Source organism: Quercus robur, chromosome 5 (assembly GCF_932294415.1).
Source record: "Quercus robur chromosome 5, dhQueRobu3.1, whole genome shotgun sequence".
NCBI classification, from domain to species: Eukaryota; Viridiplantae; Streptophyta; class Magnoliopsida; order Fagales; family Fagaceae; genus Quercus; species Quercus robur.
The window spans coordinates 76,584,392-76,606,745 of record NC_065538.1 but is presented as its reverse complement, the minus strand read 5'-3'; the positions used below and the strand labels follow the sequence as shown (position 1 = coordinate 76,606,745).

The following is a 22,354-nucleotide window of genomic DNA, read 5'->3' as shown; positions in this document are numbered from 1 at the left end:
GAATATTTTATTTGTGTAAGCATAGATTACAACCTAGTTCTTATTTAAGAATAATATTAAACCATTTTTATAAGGATTAAATGGATGCAATCAAGAGCTCAAAGACCTTTTTTTTTTTAATTAGTGGAAGTTAAAAGACTATTAAACTTTGATTTAAAAATTTTTTTTCCTTCCCTTAATATATATATATATTGATAGTCAACTTGTATGAGATTTCATTGATTAGGACAAACGTCCATAGATTTTACATTATTTAGAATTTGAAACTCAATAATGGGTGGAGTATCCTCAACCCAAATTACATAGTTAGAGACTTGTTTAGCATTTCTAGCCATCAAGTGTATAGCTGAATTACACAACCTGCAAACATGGCTCGATTTCCATGTGGAGAAGACATGTATCCATTGTCTTGCTTCCTCGATCACCTTCTGGATGGAGCTCAAGGGAAAGGGGGGGGGGGGGGGGTAATAAAGCCTTCATTATAGTTAGACATCTCCCTCAATAATGATTTACTTGAGTCCAAGGTCTTTAGCCAACATGATTCATTCCTCTACTGCCTTCACTTCCACTTCTAGTTCTCCCAAGGGCAATTTGAGCTTTTGGCTCATTACTCCCATGATTTGGTGTCTCTCATTTCTAATAAACACTCAAATTCCACAACAGTTGAGCTCTTTAAACACCGCTCCTTCCACGTTTACCTTGTACCATCCATGATTGGGTGGGCTCCAACAAGTTTTGTCTAGGGGGATTTTTTGGCTCAGGGGAGGGGGGGATATATTGACAGAACTCCTCAACCAAGATTTCAGCTTCTCTCGCTATAGTCTTTGTTTGTTTACACCTTCCTTCATGCTTAAACAAGTTCTTGTTCATCCAAAGGCACCAAGTTGTGGGGGCGAAGATTTCCCAGTCAACTCTTTGGTCTTCCCTTAGCTTCCAAACAACATCTATAAAGACACGTTTGGGGTTATTTAGGTTGGGAAAGGTGAGGCTTGATTCTCTCCAGACCTCTACTATAAAATTACAATCCCAAAGGATATGCTTAGATGATTTGCTTTTTCCCACACATCAAACACTTATCCTCCGTAATTACTTTCCCGCTCTTAAGGCAATAATTCATTGGGAGAATATTTCTGCAAGCTCTTCACATAAAGTGTTTAACTTTATTTGGACAATTTAGGCTCCATACTGACTTCTAAAGTTGCTTCATCTTCGAGCTGTTTGAAACACCCCCTATCTTTTAACCAATTGTAAGCAACTTGGTACACACTTCTTACCATGAAATTCCCATTTTGAGTCCATGCCCAGATTAGTGAGTCATTAGGGAGACTGGGGCTAATGGTGTAAGGTTGAATTTAATCAACCATGTGTTGGCTTTATTCCGTGACAAATTTGCTTGTAATACAGTACTTAGAAACCCTGTATTTAGGTGGGAATCATGTAAGGGTAGTGTGTGAGAGAGTGTGAAGAAATGCTCAAGACTGTGCAGTGAAGCAGAGACTCGTGACTGGATCTCGCGAGAGGCTCGCGGCTTGCAAGCTGCCAAAAGTTGCACACGCACAGAGCATGCAGGGGAGCTGAACAGTCATGCCAGCTGGAGCACTACAGGACAAAAATCCAGACTGGCCATTCAATTAGCTCGCGACTTAGTTAAGTCGCAAGGTCAAGTTGCCAGCCAGCCCTGTTTTGGAAAAACTGACTCTTCGTATTCTATTCTCACACCAATATAAATACCCCTCATTCTCACAAAATATGTGTGGCTATTCAAAAAGAAAAACCCTAAGAGAGGTTTCTTCAAAACACTCATCCAATTAGAGAGAGCTACTCATTCTTAAAGAGAAATCTTTGTAGTCTTTTCTCATTCCCTCTCTCATTGTCATACCTATTGAGAGGAGATTTCTATCCAAACACTACCCACACCCATTTAGAGTGTTGAGTGTTTTTGGAGTTTTGGGAAGCATTGGAAGATGCCAAGGATGGCGGATGCTATGGATTATAGCGGAATCCGGTAAGTTAGAAAAGAAAAAGGTTCGGTGCAATTTCGTTGGAGCAAGAAGCTTGGAGGGCTTAGGTACATCGGGTAGATTAGGCTTGGAGGGTCTATTACTGTTCATGTATCCCAACTACATTTTCTAGTGGATTATTGACCGCTTGGAGGGCGGCAGAGAGGTTTTACGCCAAGAGTTTCGGTTTCCTCTTCGACAACACATCGCGTGTTGTCCTTATATTTGCATCTCTCTTCCCTCTATCTTTGCCTTTTATTTTCTGCTGTGGATGTGTTTTTAATTGGCTTAGATTGTTTCCCAATTCTGTTTATAGCTTTTGTTCATTTTCCGCACACTAGTTGTTTGACATAAAGCTTGAATTGGTTATTTTGTAATTGGGGGTCTAAACGTTTAAGGGTGTTTTTTACACTATTTGAACTTTCAAATGGGAATGCCTAGGATCACATCAACTTCATGAGGGAGAAAGGTCCTCCTCACTAGGTCGATATCCCACATGCCTCTTTCAAGATCCAGTAGACTCGATACCTCTTCACGGTCTGTGTCTTGGGGCCTTGAACTTATAACCTTGAAAGATTCCGGGATTGGGATCCATTTGTCTTTCCAGATATTTACACTCCTTCCATTCCCAATGTTCCACCAAGAACCTTTTTCAATGACTCCCTTTGCTACCATTAAGCTCCTACATGCGAAAGAAGGTTTATGTCCTAGTTATGCTTCCATAAAGGTATTCTCTTCAAAGCATTTTGTTTTAAATACTTTATGAACAAGTGAGTTTGGGTTTTGGTGGATCTACTAGCCCTATTTTCCTAGGAGAGCTAAGCTAAATGCTTTGAGGTCCTTGAACCCCATCCCCCCATTAACTTTTGAGGTGTAAAGTTTTTCCCACAATACCCAATCTATCTTCCTTTCTTTGTCCCTTTACCCCCACCAAAAATTGCTCGCTATGGAGTTTAATTCTTTGCAAAGAGTGTCTGGGAGGTTGAAGCAACTTATGTTGTATGTGGGGGTGGCTTAACCGCCTTAATGAGAATTTCTCGTCCTGTCATGGACAGCAGCTTCCTCTTCAACCCTACAATTTTATGACCCACCTGACCTTTAATTTGATTAAATGCCTCCATTTTCCCTTTCCCTACTAGAGGGGGTAAACCCAAGTACTTCTCATGTTGTTGAATTATCTGAACTCTAAACATTTCTTTCACTTCTTCTTGAACCTCCCACTTTGTGCTTTTGCTGAATTTTTCTCTTTATTCAGCTTCTGGCCTAAGTCCTTTTCGTAATCTTCTAAAACTTTGATCACCTTGGATCCCTCATTGGCTGTAGCTATACATAAGAATTGTGCTATCATCTGCAAAAAATAGGAGGGATATTTGGGGCGCTCTTCTGCACACCGAGACTCCTTTAATCCTTCCATCATTCTCTTCCTTCCTTAACATAACTGATAGACCTTCTGCACATAGAAGGAACAGGTATGGGGAGATAGGGTCCCCTTGCCTAATCCCTTTTAAGGGGATTATTCGGCCTCTGGGTTCCCCATTAATGAGGACAGAGTAAGAGACCATTGTCACACACATCATCATCAAGGATATCCATTTCTCATGAAAACCCATTTTCCACATCATCGCCTCCAAGTATGTCTACTATACTCTATTGTATGCCTTGCTCATGTCAAGCTTTATGGCCATCAATCCCTTTTTCCCCTTCCTCCTTTGATCAATGTAGAACAAAATTTAGAAGGCCACTAAGACATTGTCTGAAATCTGTCTTCCCGGAACAAAAGTACTTTGAGATTTGTTAATTACTTCTGGGAGGATCTTCTTCAACTTGTTTGCAAGAACTTTGGAAATAATTTTGTAAATCACATTACATAATCTAGTAGGCCTAAATTCAGTGATCTTTTAGGGGCATTTAACTTTTGGAATCAAATAGATATATGTGTCATTTAGACCACGAGGCATGACTCCAGAAGTAAGAGACTGAAGAATACAATTAACTACACTAGGACCAACAATATCCCAATACTTCTGATAAAAGATGGGAGACATATCGTCTGGGTTGGGGGATTTTGTGGGGTGCATTTATTTGAGGGCATTCCAAACCTCTTCTTCCTTAAAGTCCCTAAGGAGCTCGTTATTCATTTTTGTAGAGACCCAAGTGCTCATTGCTCCCTAACTAGCCTCGAAATTAACTGGATCAGTATTGAAGATGGTTGAGAAATACTTTAAGATAACACTCTCCACTTCCTCTTGCTTCTCCTGCCAAACACCTTTTGAATCCCATAACCCCTCGATTTTGTTTTTCTTGAGTCTTTGATTGGCTGTTGCATGAAAAAACTTTGTGTTTCGATCGCCACATTTAATCCACAAAGCACATGATCTCTAGTTCCACATCATCTCTTCCATGATAAGCATTTTGTTGATTTTCCTTTTTAGAGCTTAGATCTCTTCAGCTGTTTCATGGAGCAAGTTCAGAGGATTCCAATTGCTATAGCCAGTTTTGCTTCTGTTTTAGGGCTTTCTCAATACCCTTTAATTCCAATTCTGGAGATGAACTTGGCAACTTTTTAATCTGTCTTGTATCTGAAACTCAGGGTTTCCATTTAAAGGATCCTAAGCTGTCTCAATCACTTCCTTGCATCTTTCATCCCTAGTACACATTGCCTCAAAGAAAAACCTTTTCTTCATTGGTTTTGATGGCATACTTTTCCTTAGGAAAAGGGTCAATAGGCAATGGCCTAATGCCGACATCAATGTGTGGTGGACCTTGGCTTCGAGGAAGAACTCCATCCATCTCTCATTAGCTACCATCCTATCCAGCCTAATGAGGGTATATTGGTCCCAAATCCGTCCATTGCACCAAGTAAGTGTTGCCCTTTAAAATATTAGATGGACACTAACGGTGAAAAAAATAAAGTATTGAATTAGAGGGAAGATACTTATAAAAAAAAAAAAAAAAAAAGTTAGAGGGAAAGCTGCTAAGTCAGCCACAAAAAAGAATATGTGCATAACTATGAAAAGAAGAGTCGATTGGAGTCTCAAACGCGCTAAAGCCTTATATGCACTCAATGAGCCCCCTACTACTCATCTAGTCAATTGATAGGCTAAAGGGATCTTTACAACTTAGGGATTAAACCACCTAAATATCAATTTCCAAGGATCTTGAGAATGAGAGAGGATGGAGCTGGTATAATTACAGACTCAATCCCTTAACTTAAAAATATCAAAATTATCATATTGAATCTACTGCAGAAATTTTTATGATTTAACCATTAGAGTCTTCTCAGTAATCTTCTAAAAATTGTCTTTTGATAACAAGATGATTCATTTGTGCTCTGAATGAATAATGAAAATAGTAATAATGAAATCCAAAACAAAATATTTCCACACTAATTGCTTCCTCAAAAAAAAAAAAAAAAAAAAAAAAATCCCACTACCCACATATTAACAAATTTATTATCTCAAAAAACAAATTTATAACTTTTTCTCAAAAACAATTTATATAAAAAGGAGGGAAAAAAGAGGTCAACTTAAACTCTCGTTAAGGTGTGAGCAAATCACAGGAAAAGAAAAACCTCCTATGTGGTGTGCTGACTGTGAGCCCCAGTAGTGACACTTGGCTTTACTGTACTTTGTGTTTAAATAGCTTCCGAAGGCCAAACGCCAAACAGAATCTAAGACCGAACAGGAAAACCTAAGACTTAAATTAAGTAAAATACAAAACTCAGTGCCGGCAAACGAAGGAAGGAGTGGCTATTCCAGGTTAGTTATTAAGATTATGTTTGTTCATTTTTTGTTTGCGTTTGAAATTTATGAAGTTAAACCCTTTGTTGGGATTTCTCTTGTTTATGTTGTTGTTGTCCTATAAATATAATGATGCATTTCCAATTACCGTATGTGGGTGTGACTTTGAGGTTTATTTTGATGGCGACTACTACAGTGTTTGTTTTAAGGAATGCCCAATTTTAGTATATTGAAAATATAGAAAGGAAAACTAAAATAAGAATTTTATTAAAAAAAAAAAAGTATTTAGCTTGAAATGTGACTCACTAACAGGCATTGAAAGGCATTTTCTTTGTTTAAGGTGTTAAATAAGGTCAAATGTGTTTGGGCCTGAATTTTCAGAAACCCCCATATACACTACACCTTTGAAGTTTGAATTTGACATTCTGTTTGGTTTCAAATTGAGGAATGAAAGAAAAGCTAGAATAGGGGAAACTAGAGAGGTAAGGTAAAAGACTTGACACTCACTAATTTGATGGGGCAAAAATTGGTAACCATGCAATTTTTGTGAGAGTATAGAGGCAAGCACACTATATCTTTACTTTCCCATTTTAGGGGTCAGTCAGGCTAGTCAATGAATGCTTCGGCATTGGAATAAGATGAATATTTTATAGAAATGAGATTAAAGTTTACATGGCTTACTTGTGAAGATGACTGAACTGCGGTGGACTCTTTGCTCGTAATTTAGAACCGTTGTAGGTTCTTTTTCATGTGTACGTGAATATTTGTAAGCTGTCATTCTCCTATAAATTTTTTTGATTAGCTTTGTTTTTCCCCTTTCTTTTTATATGGATCTAATGACACATTATATACTCTAGGGAAATAATCAAACCATGGATCAAGGTTCGCCGATAAATGATTCCAAAACTCAGGAGCTCAGCAAGGAGCATAGTATGAATAAGGGAAGAAATAAATTATGCAATTTACCTGACATAGTTCTTCAACACATACTATCCTTCCTTGGGACAAAAGATGCTGTCAGAACAAGTGTGTTATCAAAAAGATGGCTATATCTGTGGGTTTCAATGCCCAATCTCAACTTTATACAAGGGCCAAGCGAAATGAATGATTGGAATAGGAATTTGTTCATGAATCTTGTAGAAAGAGCACTAGTGCTTCGGAAGTCTTCAAATGTACAAAAGTTCTCACTGTCTTGTGATGTGTTTTGTGATGCATGTAGCATTAATTCATGGGTGTTTTCTGCAGTAAGACATAAAGTTCAAGTGTTAGATCTTTGCCTTTTCTTAAATGAAGAATCATTTGTCTTGCCTCGTAGTCTATTTACTTGTGAATCAATCAAAGTGTTGAATTTACAGATGTGCTATAATCTCAGGCTTCCTTCTTCTATCTTTTTTCCAAGTCTCAAGATCTTGACTCTTAAGCATATTGTATTTCCTGATGACCAATCAACACAACGGCTCTTTTCTGGTTGCCCAGTCTTGGAGGAGTTGACTCTAGATAATTGCTATTGGGAGAATATCAATGCCATTAGTATTTCTGCTCCAATGCTTAAAAGCTTAGTCATATATGACCTCCTTGACAGTGAAAGCCGTTGTCAAGTCATCATTTTTGGGATGAGTCTTAAATTCTTTGTTTACGAAGGTAGATTAAAGAATGATTATCGTTTTTGTAATCCATTGTCATTGGTTGAGGCTTGTATTAATGTGGATGGAAGACAGATAGAAGTTGCTTATCATGCAAACAAGCTTATAAAAGAGCTTTCTAACGTAGAAAGTCTAGTACTGACACCTCAAACATTTGAGGTATTTTCCTTTTTGCTTACCAAATGAACTGATGCATCTATTGTATGTTTAGTTGTTGCTTTTATCTGTTTGGTTCAATGAAAGGTTTATTTGATGTTTTTGGGATCTGATGCATAGTCTTAACCTGTTTCTAGGCCCTCGACTACAAAGAAGAATTCATTGCTCATCTACCCAAGTTTCATAACCTGACCCATCTTGAATTTTACATGGGTTTTGTGGACATGGCTTCTGGAGCACTAATGAAAGTATTCCAAAACTCGCCGTGTCTTGCTTCTCTTGAATTGAACGGGGTAACTTATGTTATAACCACACATTTGTTTTTATCTGAAAGCTTTACTTGCAGGTATTTACAATTGCCACATGGCTAAAATATTTTCATTTGATGACCATTTAGGGTATTGAACTAACCAAGGAGGATTGGAAATTGGATCACGTGCCTCCATGCTTCTTAACACAACTTAAGACTATCAAAATTGGTGATTTTCTTGGAACTGAAGAAGAAGTACTTGTGGTGAGGACTTTGCTTCAGAATACAGCAGTCTTAGAAAGAATGGTTATATCTTGGTCTAAAGAATTCTCAGGGCAAGATCAAAAGCAAAAGGCAGTTAATGATCATCTACTAACAGTTCCAAAAGGGTCACTGAATTGTGTTATTTCTTTCTCTTGAGCAGTGAGCGATTTTGGTTTCGGTCATTTCTGTGTCGGAACATGCAAAGGATGTAGCTATTTTTGTTTAGGTTTTCAGCTTTAGCCAAAAAATTGCATTGTAGACCAAGTGCTTGACCCTCTATTGTTCTTCAATTTTGGCTAATTTAATTAATAATTCTTTAGTTTTCATTCTCCTGACTCCCCAATTACTGACAGATAAATATTTCAGTGCCATCTGACCTAAAGAAAAGAATGCACAGGTTTTGGAATAGTCCTTGAGCCTTTATTTTCTTTGGCTTGCTACAATTAGTATGGGAACATGTGAACCCAGGGTATTCAAACCCGGACTCTCTCTTAAGGGAAGGATCAGAGGTACCACACGAGTTAGGAGGTTCGATGGTTGGTAGCTAAGAGGTTTAAGGTTATTCCTTGTCCTTGTATCTTTGTTGCTAAAAAGGTTTGAAAACATAAAAACCCTTGTAATTCAGTTATCAGCTCTCCCACCCACCTGTTCATTGTGCGTTATAGCCCTCATGCAGTGTCACAGAGGACAATGCTCTTAAGTCTTAACGTATGAAATTGTTTGCCAAATTCTCTTTTGCCGGGTGTCCTTAAATGCAATGTACTGTCTTGCACTCTTGCTACATTTGATTTTAGCTATTTCTCAAATTTTAAAGATCTAAGGGCATCTGCATCAGACATTGTAAAATAGTACAAGGGTCAAATTTTGCCCAATAAACCCCAAAGAACACCCAAATCAACTTATGCACTTATTGTGCAAAATGTATTTTGTTATAGTACTTGTGCAAATATACACAAACACGGTCAAGAAAAGTACATTTAGGGCCTGTTTGGATATCGTTTATTGTTGAAAACTGAAAATACTGTAGCAAAATAATTTTTAAATATGTGAATAGTGTCGTGAGACCTAGTTTTAAAGAAAAAGTTGCTGAACATGGTACTTATGGGTCCTGTGAATGGTGCACGGGATCCACAGAAAAAAAGCTTGTGCTAGGAAATGCGCAAGATGCGCTTTCCAAATGGAGGCATAAAGCATTGAGTTGTATGTACTATGCACTTGAAAAATGATATTTATGTTTTCTAGAAGAATGAAGGGTATCATTAATCATGTATTAGGATTTACAAAATATTTAAAAACTAATGGGATTTACAAAAAATTTAAAAACTAACCCTTCTCTTTCGTTAATTTCATTACCCTATAATAACTTGGGGGTATCCCAATTTTGAAATTTACTTATTTGCTCACTTAGAAGGGTTATGAGGTTAGCTTAAAAAAAAGAGAGAAATCTGTAATATGAGAGATTTAAAGATGCAGTGCCTATTTTTATGAAGGCGGTGGAGCAATTTGAGAAAGAGAGAAAAAGGGAAAGAGAGAGCAATATAATGAAATTTATTAAAAACAAATGGTATGTTCATACATTCTTAATTGAGTTTTGAGTGACTTCTTTCCTTTGAAATTAGTGGGAATACGGAATTAGATGTGGATGATTGGATTTGTTTTTTAAAATAGAAAGAGAAAAGATGATAAAGATCGAGATACATGTAGAATCAAGTAAGAAGGTTTTTTTTTTTTTTGATGGGAAGTAAGAAGTGTACATCTAACTTTCTAGTATACTAGACTAGGCAGTTCAATCGAGAACCGGCCACTAATTCGGTTTGGAAAAAATCACTATAACCGGTCAAAAACTGGCCAAAACCGATCAAAAATCGGGAATCGGGCCTGAAACTGGTTCTTTGACCGGTTTGGTTTTTTTAAACCATGCTTCCCACAACTAAATTTCATATGTGCATTTATTTATACTATTTATAACAAGATTCATTTTTTTGGACTGAACTTTTATGTGGATAAAAAGTACCACTAGACCTTACATTTTGACAGGGACAAAACTTGGGGACAACTTAGTAAAAATATATATCAAACTCCACCTAAAGACACTCTTACTATAAAACCATTACTATAACATTTTATCCATATTCCTTAAATTTTGACACTATCACATATCCTCATTTAAACACCCCACATTTCAACAATTTAAAACTACACCAATATATAATTACTAGTCTCATCACATGCGCTTTGCGCGTGCAATGAGTTTTTTTTTTTTTTTTTTTGGGTCTAGTGTCACAATTTCCTTTAAAAAAAAAAAAAATTAGATAAGTTTGTTTTGAAAACATGGGTTAGTAGGAGAGTGTCCTATTTTGTAGGCATTTAAGTGGAGTTGGAAATATATTTTTACCGGGTTGTTTTCAAGTTTTTCTCTTATTAAACGTAAGGTTTATGAGTATTTCTGAATCAATTAAAAGTCCAGTCCAAAAAGAGGAATCCTCTTATAAATAGTATAGATATCTCTATCTACTTCATCTCTTTTAATACTATTCAATTTTGAAAAGATTTCTGCCTACACGTAGCAAATTGGAGTTCTCCCGCAAAGAAGATAAGGGTTCCATGGTTGATTCATAGTGATTTTTGGTAAGTCCACTTTTTTTGTTACTTTCTCTTATTTTTTGCTTTTTAAATTCGTATATGAGTTTTTGTTGAATCAGTGATTTTGTTGAAACACCATTCCAGGTAGGGCTGTCCACGGGTCGAGTCAGCCCGGGTTTGGGCCCAACCCGCACTCGACCCGATTGGGTCGGGTCACTGAAAAACGGACCCGCAATCATCTGTAATATGGGTTAAACCCGCCGGGTCGGATCATCGGTTTGAACGGATCGGATCATCGGTTTGAACGGGTTGGACCTCTTATTGGGCCTTTTCTGTAAATTTTATTGAAATTAATTTTTTTGGGCCTTTTGGCCGAAATTATTGGACTTTTCTACGAATTAAGAGTTTTTGAATCTTAACATATCAGATTGGGCCTGTTTTTTACTAAATTTCTTTTAAAATGGGCCTTCAACTCTACTATAATTTGTCCAAAACTCCAAATTCATACTTCCCAGAATGTAAAATACCAATACATTATCAATTCAAATTTCAAAGTATGAATTCAAAGTATGTAAAATGGGCCTTCATTGAGTATGACTTCAAAGTAAAATCTGGATACATGTTAAATATCAATAGAATGTAAAACCTAAGCATTAATCAAATAGATAAAAACACAAATACACAATTATCATTTTGTTACCACCTGTTCATCATCCACATTCCACACATTATAACAAATATTTTCCAAATTGCCTAAGTCTTGAGGCCTGGGCAGTACCATTTTGTTTCCACATTCATCAATAAAACACAATTACCATTTTTGTTACCACCTTTTCATCATCCACACATTATAAATTTATAACAAATATTTTCCAAATTGCCTAAGCCTTAAGGCCTAGGCAGTACCATTTTGTTTCCACATTCATCAGTCTGTCAAGGTGAAAACATACCTAGTACCTACCAACCATTCCACACATCAAACAAATTTCCAGAACCACATAGGCTACAAGCACTACTAAAAATACATCATCTTCATAATTTGATATATAAAGCCATAGAGGCAGCAGAGAAGGCAGTTACTGCACAAGGCAATAAACTACCAAATCAGTAGGCAGTTCCCAGCAGTATATATAATAAGTTACAACTATGAAATACTATTAAGTATTTCCAAAAAATAGCTTTCCTAAGGCAGTAAAGAACTACTCTATTTTCTATAGTTAACATGTCCATAACTTATAGAGAGGAAAGCCTACACAGATGCTAAGTTTTCCTTCCTCTAAGCAAGACAAGAGTTCATGTATAATTATAATTAGAAAAGCTACACATCTGTCCAAAAAAGCTTCAAAATATATCCAAAAAAACTGCCTCCTATACAAAAGGCGACCTTCCATCCTCCTACAATACAAGGGGAAAAATATTTATCAATACTATATAAAGACAGAATAACCAATACAGAATAACTAAAAGGGACACCAATATGAACAAAAATTATAAAGGCAGAAACATACCCAATCAGTGATCATTCATCAATATTGACTGTGGTACGAGTACCACCTTTGTTTGAACAGGAACTAGAATTTGCTGCTGTTGTTGTTTGATTTAAAACTAGAAAAGAAAAAATTGAGACAATAGATTAAATTTTGCTCAAGTATATGACTCATTTAATAACACTTAGTAAACAAGAAGATTGGAAGTTAAACATATTACCTAATTCATGAAATTCATCCTCCAAGGCCTCCATCTCGTCCTTTGACTTGCGAAAAGAAATTGGGACACGGGCTTGCAGCCAGTTTTGAGCACAAATAAGATTTTGAACCATGAGAGGGGAGAGTGAACTCCGAAATGGATCAAGTATGCGCCCTCCGGTACTAAAAGCCGATTCAGAAGCAACCGTAGAAACAGGTACAGCCAGCACATCCCTAGCCATTTTGGACAGAACTGGGTACCTATCCGAATTGGCTTTCCACCACCCCAAAATCTCAAATTTCACATCCCTTCTACTCTCACAATTTTCAGCCAAATATTTTTCCATCTCATTGCTACACCCTATAGACTTCTCAACCTCTAAAAACCGCTCATATCGTGAATTAACCATTGCATACGGATCACTACAACCAACTGTATCACCTTCCATGTGTGTCCTCTCATTCTCACTTGGTAGCACCACATTTGGTGAATCAACCCTAGAGTAATCATCATACAACCTAGCCATAAAACTCCCCACCAAGTCAACCATCTCATTAGCCACTTCATCCCCATAAATTTCAAAAAAAGAAAACTTCAAAAACCTCATTTTCTTCCTTGGATCCAGCACCACAACCACATACAAAAGCTTATTAATTTTATCCCCTTTCCCCCAGTACTTTTCAAACTTAGCTTCCATTTTAGTTGCCATGTTTTTCAAGAGATGATTTTGAGATTTAATTAAATGAGCAATATTTTCTTGAATCACAAACATCTCGTCAAAGAAAGTATTTGAAGTCACATACAAAGAACCGGAGAACTTTTTAGTTGCATTGTAAAAAAGTTTCAAGAAACCCACAAATGTCCTACAATTTTGAAAATCAACCCCACAAGGAGATCCCAAACCACCACTATTTTCCTTGTTCAAAAAGTATGAAGAATAGCTATCATCCTCAAAGTCCATTCTTAGGAACACTTTCTCAAATTTTTCAGCAGTATCTAACATGAGATAGGTAGAGTTCCACCTAGTTGGTACATCAAGACTTAGTAAACATTTGGATTCAATACCTAATCTCTCCATAATACTCCTAAAAGTTTGATTTCTATTTGGTGAGGACTTCACATACCTCACTGCCTCACGCACCCTAGCAATGGACGGATCAATTTCTTTCATACCATCTCCCACAATCAGATTTAAGATATGTGCACAACACCTCATGTGCAAGAACTCATGTTCTAAAATAGTCCCCTTCCAATCTTTAGTTACTGTTTGTAAAAATTTAATGGTAGCACCATTAGAGGAAGCATTATCCACTGTCAAGGTGAATATGCCATCAACACCCCACTCACGGAGACACATCTCAATCTTTCTACCTATAGTCTCCCCCCTATGGTCTTCCACTTGACAAAAATTCAAAATTCTTTTATGTAAGTTCCAATCATCATCAATAAAATGACCTGTGAGGGACATATAATTCAGATTTTGAATACTAGTCCATGTGTCCGTAGTAAGGCACACCCTACGACCTTTCAAGGCTTCCCTTAGTTTCTCTCTCTCAACACCATAAATGCTAATCACATCTCTAGCCACAGTTTGACGAGATGGGAAATCCCTGATTTGCAACTTAGGTTGTAAGGTTGTTGAATATTTTTGAAACCCATACCCTTCAACAAACCTAAAAGGCAACTCGTCTATTATAATCATTTCTGCGAGTGCCTTCCTAGAAGCCTCAACAGTAAAGGCTGTTGGTACAAGCTTAAACCCTTCCTCCCCATTCATTTTGGGTTCAAATGCTAAGGTTTGTTGCCCTTTAAGTGAAGCTCTATTAGGGTTCTTAACACAGTTTGGTGTATGATTCAATAAATTAGTAGTACCATGACCCTTACTATTAGCACGGTAAGTTTTTTGGCAATAATGGCAAACAGCCTTAAATTGACCCTCACTCATTTTTATTTTTTCAAAATGATCCCAGGCACTAGACTTTTTCCTATTATTACCACAATCAGCAGCTATCTCACTCACTTTGGTTTTATCACTAGGTCTAGGTGGAAGTGCCTCAGCATTTGTTGGAGTGGGAACAGGTTCAGCTTGGACAGCAGGTCCAGCTTGGGCAGCGGGTGTTGTTTGGGAAGGGGGGGCATCAGTAGAGGGTTCCATGACCTAAAGACATCAAATTTAAGCATAAACAAACAACCATAAAAAAAACTAATACTAAGAAAGATCATTGTAGTTGACCTCTTAAAGGGCAAAATCACATACATTGGAGCTTTGTAAAATAAGAAATATCATTATGCATAAGAATTTATTTCACTAGTACTAATTTCATTTAACACTCAGTGTTCTGTATCAAGGTAAATTACATGGCACTTCATGATTTCATTTAAATTGCAAGTATGCATTGTTTAAGAGTCAAGACAAAACTAAGAACTGATATAACTATAAGCATGTGAAAGAAATTGTCCTCATTCAAAACATAGAGGCCCAATACATTTTCCCAAATCTTTTTTTTTTTTTTTTTTATAAAACGAGATCATAGACACAACTTCAGTTGAAGTGATCTGAGACTCTCATTGTCTTTAGTTCTCTCTTTTTTTTTTTTTTTTTTTTTTTTTTTACTTTGCTTAGTTAAACATAGCCAATGGTTTTTGAACAAACTTCCTCAACATCACAGTGTTCTTACATGGAAAGGAGGTGCTTGAGCACTAATCACAATCCGTCACCTCAAATATTATTTTACTTCAAAAAGTTACAAACTTTGTTTGGTGTCTGTATTATTCGTTAAATCCTCACCATTCTTTATACAATAAGGCAATCAAATAATCTTAAAAGCTTTAAAAAACAATCAGAACTGAAGAATCTAAATAACTAATAAAAAAGAGAAAGAACAGATTTGTTTGAGCGACACGAACCTGTTGACGAGGAAAGCAAAACCGCCGTCGTCGTGCTTGAAGGCTGAGAGGCGGCGGACGGTGCCCTTGGTGCGACAGACCAGCGACAACACTCCGATCCTCTGCTCAGCGCGGGATACGTGTGAAGATGAACCAGCAAGGCAGCAAGGTTTGGTGTTTGGTCCGTTGGAGACTTGGAGAGTTGGATTGAAGTCAAGGGTTCCAAAATAAAAGAGGGATTTTGAATCAGCCCTTGAGACTAGAGAGCAGAGAAAAGTGGAACAGAGAGAAAAATCAGATCTATTTAAAAGAGAAAGAGATGAGGGTTGAGGGTCTCTTGAGGCTGAGAGAGGGTAACCGGCCATGGCTTGGGGAAGTGGAAATTTTTGGCTATGATTTGAGGTGAGGTGAGGGTTAGCCGTTCTGCACCTCTGAGAGTCTGAAGATGAAGAGAGATTTGTGGGATTTTCTGAAGAGAGATTTGTGGGATTTTCTTTTGCGTTGGGAACTTGGAAGTTGGAATGCTTTTGTTGGTCTTCAGAAGGATCAAGACCGTTGATCACGCTCAAATCAACGGCCATGATTTCTTTGTGTGTAAAAATATTAGGAGCAACTGAGCAAGTAGGCTGATTTGAAGTTTGAACTTAGCGTGTAAAACAAAAAAAAACTGAGTGCTCCTTTAACCGTTGATCACGTTCAAATCGGACGGCCATGATTTCCTGGTGTGTAAAAATCTTAGGTGCAAGTAGGCTGATTTGAACTTAGCGTGTAAAACAAAAAAAAAAAACTGAGTGCTTTAAGTCCAATCAGTCTCTGTCTCCTCATTTCAGTCCTGGACAGCAACTCAGTCTTCACGGGTAAACTGAACTGAGTGCTGAATTATCTTTTTTTTTTTTTTTTTTTTTTAAAATATCGGTCGGGTCGGGTAATGCGGGTTTTTTCTTCCTTAAACCGCTACCCGACCCGATTATTCGGGTTTTGAAAGAAACACACCCGAATCCGACTCACTACAGCTATCGGGTTCACCCGTTGGGATGCGGGTCGGTTGGACCCGGTCGGTTTGGGCGGGTCAAAGAACCGCTGGACAGCCCTAATTCCAGGCCAAGAATAAAAAAGAGCCTCATCACTAGTTACATTTTGTTGAAGTAGTGTTTAAATGTGGAGTAGAAGTTACATTGTTTCAACATGGGGTAGGCTTTTGGAAAAGTTGGGTAGTTTTGGTTGTGTACATGGGCAGTGAGAATTTTATTTATCTTCTATACTATTAATAATAGGATTTCTTGTTTGGTTTTCAACTTTGCATACTAAAATAGCCTCAAATAAATTCTTAAATTCTCTAAAATACCCCTATCTTTTAGTTAAATAATTAAAAAAAAATCACAAACACAAACTGATTAAAAGAGTAATTTACTGTTCGTTTTAGGCCTTTTCTTTTATCTTTTTTATTCGACTTATGATACTATCTCTCTCTCTCTCTCTCTCTCTTTTATATTTTAAATGCACACGATTATTTATATATCACTTTTAAACATTATAACACTAAACCCAAAAAAAAAAAAAAAAAAAAACCAAAAAAAAACAAAAAAGCATTATTGAGTCTAGTGTTGTGATAAAATATTGGGTAGGAACTTTGTATCTATCTACTATTCAGCAAGGAGTTTTTATCCTATAGGTCTTTTGTTTTTAATTTTTGTTGATTTATGGCTTTAACCTCATTTCTTATGTTTTAAGAATAAGGTAAGTTTGGGCAAGGATTTGGAAGCTTCATATTCTTAACAAAATAAAGGTATTTGGGTGGCGAGCATGTCAGAATATATTGCCAACGCATGAGAACCTGGCTCAGTGACAAATTATAGAAGATGGCACCTGCAACATTTGCCAAAGATTTCCAAAATTAGTGCTTCATGCTCTTTGGGAATGTGGAGCGGCTCAAAACATGTGGGCTAGTTGTCCAAGTCAAACGATACAGAAATGCTACACTAGCCAACAGGATGCTTTGCTTCTGTTTGCAGATTTAATGCTCAAACTCTCTGAGGAGGACTTTGAACTTTTTGTGGTTCATTGTTGGCTAATTTGGAACCAACGTAACTCGGTTCTGTTAGAATATGTGCCCTTTAAATCCTATTGTATGATACTATGTATAACATTATGTTGTGATTAATAAAGTTATTTTATTATTATCTAAAATTATTATAACATGAATATTTGGACATTATCATATAGTTCATGAGATGCATAGTATGTGATTTATGTGATTTAGATACAGAAGATATAAATCACAGAATATTTGCAGATTTAATGCTCAAGCTCTCTGAGGAGGACTTTGAACTTTTTGTGGTTCATTGTTGGCTACTTTGGAACCAACGTAACTCGGTTCTGTTAGGATATGTGCCCTTTAAATCCTATTGTATGATGCTATGTATGACATTATATTGTGATTAATAAAGTTGCTTTATTATTATCTAAAATAATTGTAACATGAATATTTGGACATTATCATATAGGTATGTATAGTATGTGATTTAGTCACAGAAGATATAAATTACAAGTTCTTTGTAAACTCAGAATTTTAGTTCGTAGTTAGTGATGAAATTGGGCATTTCGTCTACGGAGACTATAACATATAAACTAAGATGATTTGTCTTGATCATGGAAGTGGAAACTTCTAGTTGATATGTTGATATGTTTTAAGTGTCAAGACATATTGAATTAGATCGCTGTGAGATTTATTATTCTACTAACGACTGTCAAATGGATAATAAATCTCACGACTTCAATTTACATCAACTCTTAATCTTGAGAGAATAATGAATCTGGTCATGAAGTGTAGGTTGCTTTGATATATTGGGAGTGAGATCTAAATCATGATCAAAACCTCAGTATGTTGGGCCGCTACATTTAGTGTTGAAGAAACATATATTCTCAAGATGAAATTCATAATCTCTTAACAGAGATATAAAATATTCTCTTGAGATAAACTTAATGGGTTTGGTTATTCAGAGTGTTAGGGCTAACCACTTTAGTAAGAAGTTACTAAAGTACCAATTTCATAAATATATGATGAATAACTTAAAAGATTAAACCGGATACTCAAGAATTAAGATATAGTAATATTCAAAGTAACAGTCAACATTCATGACTTTGTATTACTACAAATATTTTTATGAAGGGGTTAAATGTATAATAAAGTCTTGAGATATAATTTATTAATAAGGACTACAATGCAATTATATTTATATAGTGGTATTAAATATAATTAATGGTAATTTTGGGCTTGTCAAGAGTTGATAGAAAGACCCAAAACCCATTGAAGCTAGTGTCTTATTTGTCCATTTTGGTCCCATTCCAGGCCACATACTAAAGCCCAATTGAAATGGCTCAAAATGCTAGTCCAATTAGATAATTAGTTATATATAAGGAGAGAAACATATAGAGTTTTATAAGAAAATGAAATGGTGTGTATGTGAGTATAAACCACTCTCTTATTCTCCCTTGAACACATACGTATAAACTGATTGAGAGGCAACACTTCTTTGGCATAAGTGGAATTGGAGTGAAGATTAAAAGTGTTCTCAAGTACTTCTAATATTTGGTTTTGAATTTCACCGTACCAAGGTACACTCTCTTATTCTTAAATTTTGAAATTTACATAGTACATGTTATCAATTGCGAATGAAGTAGATTCATTAATTTTTCTTTGCGTATGTTTTGTATGCGATACAAACTATGTTTATCCAACAGGTTCTGCATGGGAGCAAATTACAGGAACTAGCTCGACTTAATGCAAAAGCCAGGATCTACATAGATGAGTATAAAGGGGCATAAACCTAGCTGGAGGTTTGGGTGTCAAACGGACAAACATAGGTGTGGTAGCCACCCAAGGGATCCTTCTACAAACTTAACTTTGACGCAACAGTATTTGTAGTCATGACAGCATCTGGAATTGGAGCGGTTATTCGGAATGACAAAGGAGAGGTTATGGCAACGCTATCGTCTAAAGGCCCAACGGTGACTGATAGTGAGGAGGCAGAGGTGTTGGCGTGCAGGAAAGCTCTGGAGTTCGTGGTGGAAGTTGGTTTCTTTAAATTAGTCATTGAAGGAGACAACATCAACGTTATGCAATCCATCACCTCACAATAGATCAACTTGTCTTAGCTGGGCTATATTTATGATGATATTCGATGTATTGCAAGGGGTCTTAGGCATGTGAAAATAAAGAGTATTAGACAAAGTGCAAACAATGTTGGACATTCCTTATCTCGCCATGCTAGGCAAATAGATGAAGATATTGTATGGTTAAAAGATTCACCACCACTAGTCTTAGAGGCTTTGTATTTGGATTCCCTATCTATTTCTACATGGATGAAGGTTGATTTTGGCTACAAAAAAGAAAAAAAGAAAAAGAAAAAAGAGGTAAGTTAATTAAATTAGGCAATTTTTTTTTTAATTAAATTTTTTTTTTGAATAATAGGGAAAAAAAAAAAAAAAAAACTATGTAGCTTTAGTGGCGATAATATCGCCATAAGAGGTCATCACCGTTCCAATAAGGGCTTTTCTGATTTCCGATTCAAAAAAATTCAAAGAATAAAAAATGATCAGTGTCAGAACTCGGAAGTCGGAAGCATGGTCCTAAAAATTAAAATGTAGGAAAACAAAGGGCTTTGTTGTATATTTGTTCCCACACTTCAAAGCTCTTCAGGAAAAAAAGTTCTGATTTTTATGGAATTGAGTTTCCAAACAGAGCTCTGTGGAAGATTACTCTAACTTGGGTACCACTAAAAAGGTCAAATCCCAAACCAAGAACTTCTTTGAACTTTCAGGAATTGGGTTACATTCAGACCAGGAATAAGAGTGCTCTTTCAGGTCAGTTTCTATGCTATAATTTCATTTTATAATGCATTTTTTTTCATCAAATGAATAAAAATTGCTAAAATGTGTGGCTTTGAGCTTAGTTTTGATGGTAATGGTGGCCTATATTGAGCAATTTTAAAGGATGTGTTCTCTCACTTTGCTAAGAAAGTTTAGGTGTTGAAAACCTTTGTGGGTATTCATGATAATCTGTAAATGCATTGGGTGTGAGAAATGAGTATTGAGGTTTGCTTTTGCTTTTCATCCATTTGTTGTGGGAAAAGAGAAGCAGAGGGAAGAGGATAAATAAATAAATAAAGTTGGGTAGGATGAAGAATGTTGAAAATTTTCCAACATTAGTTTTTCCCATTTTAAAAATTTTCATTGTGATTTAGAGGGAATCACAAGGAGTCTCTAAAATTTGTTTGAGGAATCTATATTTTTATGGCATATCCAGCATCCTATTCTACTTTAAAACTCTTTTCAGACTGTCAAAAGTTGCTGCTGTGAAATTTAAAGACAAATCTGACAGTTGGTTATGTGGTGTAGGAAAATCTGCAAAATTATGGATGTAAGCTTTCCATTAAACAGTGGCAAGAACCGAAAGTTCAGAAAGAAACAGAATGCTAAGAAGAGAAGAAAGCGAATTGACGATTTACCTGACCCAATTATTCAGCACATTTTGTCATACCTTTCAACCGAAGAAGCTGTTAGAACAAGCATATTATCAAAAAGATGGAAATACCTATGGACATCCATCCCTAAACTCGATTTTGATGAAGGGGCACTGGATAGGAGGATGACGTTCATGAAATTTGTGGAAAGAGTGCTTGCGCTTCATGATCCTTCAGATATAAAAAAATTCTGTGTGTCATGTAATGTGCAATATGATACATCTCGCATTAATGCCTGGATTTGTTCTGTTGTGAAGCATAAGGTTCAAGAGTTAGATCTGTATCTTAGAAACTTTCAAGAACCGTTAGCATTGCCGCCTTGCTTATTTACTTGTGAATCATTAGAAGTATTGATACTTCACATGTTCCACTCTCTCAAGCTTCCTTCAAGCATTAGTTTTTCTAGTCTCAAGTTTTTGGCTCTTGAGAAAGTTATATTTTCCGATGATCATTCAACACAACAGCTCTTTACGGGTTGCCCAATCCTGGAGGACTTATCTATAATTGACTGCATTTGGAAAAATGTCAAGGCTGTTTGTATCTCTTCTCCTATGCTTCAAAGGTTTTTCATAACTGATACCTACCTATTAGATGATGAAAATGATGATAAAGATGACCTGAATGCTGAGGCAGATGATCAGAATGATTTTAATGGTTGTCAAGTTGTGATTTTTGGAACTAGTTTGAAATCCTTTTCTTTTGATGGTCAACTCATAAATGATTATTGCTTCTACAACCCATCCTCAATAGTTGATGCGTCTATTCAATTGAACAAAAGAGACGCAGAATATCATTTCCTAGATGCTCATCGTGTATTTAAGCTTCTTAGCGGGCTTGGTAATGTGGAAAAGTTGACACTAGATGTTGATGCTCTTGAGGTATGTTTCCAACTGCTCATTACATGAATGAATGTATCCCTTTGTAGCAGCCATTCCTTTTATCTGTTCGCTTATTATGAGGCTCACCAGAAACTTTTTGGTTGTGATGTTTTCTGTTATCATAGGTTCTCAGTTATGCAAAAGAGTTATTTGCCCATCTGCCTGTATTTTATAAATTGACCCGTCTCAATGTCGAAAGTGGGTTTCCAATAGAATTTGATCTTGAGGCACTGCTGACCATAATCCGGAACTCTCCATGTCTTAACTATCTTAGTTTTGGGACGGTAGCATTATTTGAACTGCAACTTGTATCATAATGCCTGACCACTATTGAATCAACATTGCAGCTAATTTTGTGTTTTTTGGTAACCATGTAGCAGGTCTGCCTACCCACATATTGTGGAAATCATGATCTGATAATGAACCCAGTGCCTTCATGTTTCGTGACAAACCTCGAGACTATCGAAATTTTTGGCTTTCGTGGAGCTGAAAAAGAGATGCATGCAGTAAAGATTTTGCTTGGAAGTGCGTCAGTTTTGGAGAGGATTGTCATTATCTGTGATGAATTTTATTTCGAATTCCATGGGGACTTAGAGAAGAAGCAAAAGGAAATTTTTGAACAGATACTGTTGTTCCCCAGAGGGTCAAGGAGCTGTACAGTTCATTTCCTTTTGGGTATTTGTAATGCTCCGCGTTATAGTGGCTAACTGACACATGAAAAATTATGCCATATTTTTAAACTTCTT

General features: G+C 36.4%; 4 protein-coding genes across 7 annotated transcripts; 2 read left to right on the top strand and 2 right to left on the bottom strand.

Annotated features, from left to right (window-relative positions):
• Positions 1-5,585: 5,585 nt before the first annotated feature.
• Positions 5,586-8,379, top strand: LOC126727163 (F-box protein At4g22280-like). Of its 3 annotated transcripts, none has more exons than XM_050432700.1 (4): positions 5,586-5,758; positions 6,598-7,542; positions 7,677-7,832; positions 7,937-8,379. In XM_050432700.1, the coding sequence occupies exons 2-4, from the start codon at positions 6,613-6,615 to the stop codon at positions 8,207-8,209; spliced, it is 1,359 nt and encodes a 452-aa protein (XP_050288657.1). In that variant the 5' UTR covers positions 5,586-5,758; positions 6,598-6,612; the 3' UTR covers positions 8,210-8,379. The 3 variants fall into 3 exon arrangements, with proteins under 3 accessions (XP_050288657.1, XP_050288658.1, XP_050288659.1); XM_050432701.1 differs by having other exon boundaries at positions 5,590-5,758; positions 7,096-7,542; XM_050432702.1 differs by having other exon boundaries at positions 5,593-5,758; positions 7,113-7,542.
• Positions 8,380-11,649: 3,270 nt separating this feature from the next.
• On the bottom strand, positions 11,650-14,267 carry LOC126728734 (zinc finger BED domain-containing protein RICESLEEPER 2-like). Its single transcript, XM_050434519.1, has 3 exons — positions 12,344-14,267; positions 12,145-12,241; positions 11,650-12,031 (listed from the first exon to the last, which is right to left on the bottom strand). Exons 1-2 carry the CDS (start codon positions 14,265-14,267, stop codon positions 12,156-12,158), a joined length of 2,010 nt encoding a protein of 669 aa, XP_050290476.1. The 3' UTR covers positions 11,650-12,031; positions 12,145-12,155.
• LOC126727162 (uncharacterized) lies at positions 14,268-15,793 on the bottom strand. Its single transcript, XM_050432699.1, has 2 exons — positions 15,230-15,793; positions 14,268-14,480 (listed from the first exon to the last, which is right to left on the bottom strand). The coding sequence occupies exons 1-2, from the start codon at positions 15,787-15,789 to the stop codon at positions 14,339-14,341; spliced, it is 702 nt and encodes a 233-aa protein (XP_050288656.1). The 5' UTR covers positions 15,790-15,793; the 3' UTR covers positions 14,268-14,338.
• Positions 15,794-19,805: 4,012 nt separating this feature from the next.
• LOC126727160 (F-box/LRR-repeat protein At3g58900-like) lies at positions 19,806-22,354 on the top strand. Of its 2 annotated transcripts, none has more exons than XM_050432696.1 (4): positions 19,806-20,071; positions 20,606-21,608; positions 21,734-21,892; positions 21,989-22,354. In XM_050432696.1, the coding sequence occupies exons 2-4, from the start codon at positions 20,622-20,624 to the stop codon at positions 22,313-22,315; spliced, it is 1,473 nt and encodes a 490-aa protein (XP_050288653.1). In that variant the 5' UTR covers positions 19,806-20,071; positions 20,606-20,621; the 3' UTR covers positions 22,316-22,354. The 2 variants fall into 2 exon arrangements, with proteins under 2 accessions (XP_050288653.1, XP_050288652.1); XM_050432695.1 differs by having other exon boundaries at positions 21,986-22,354.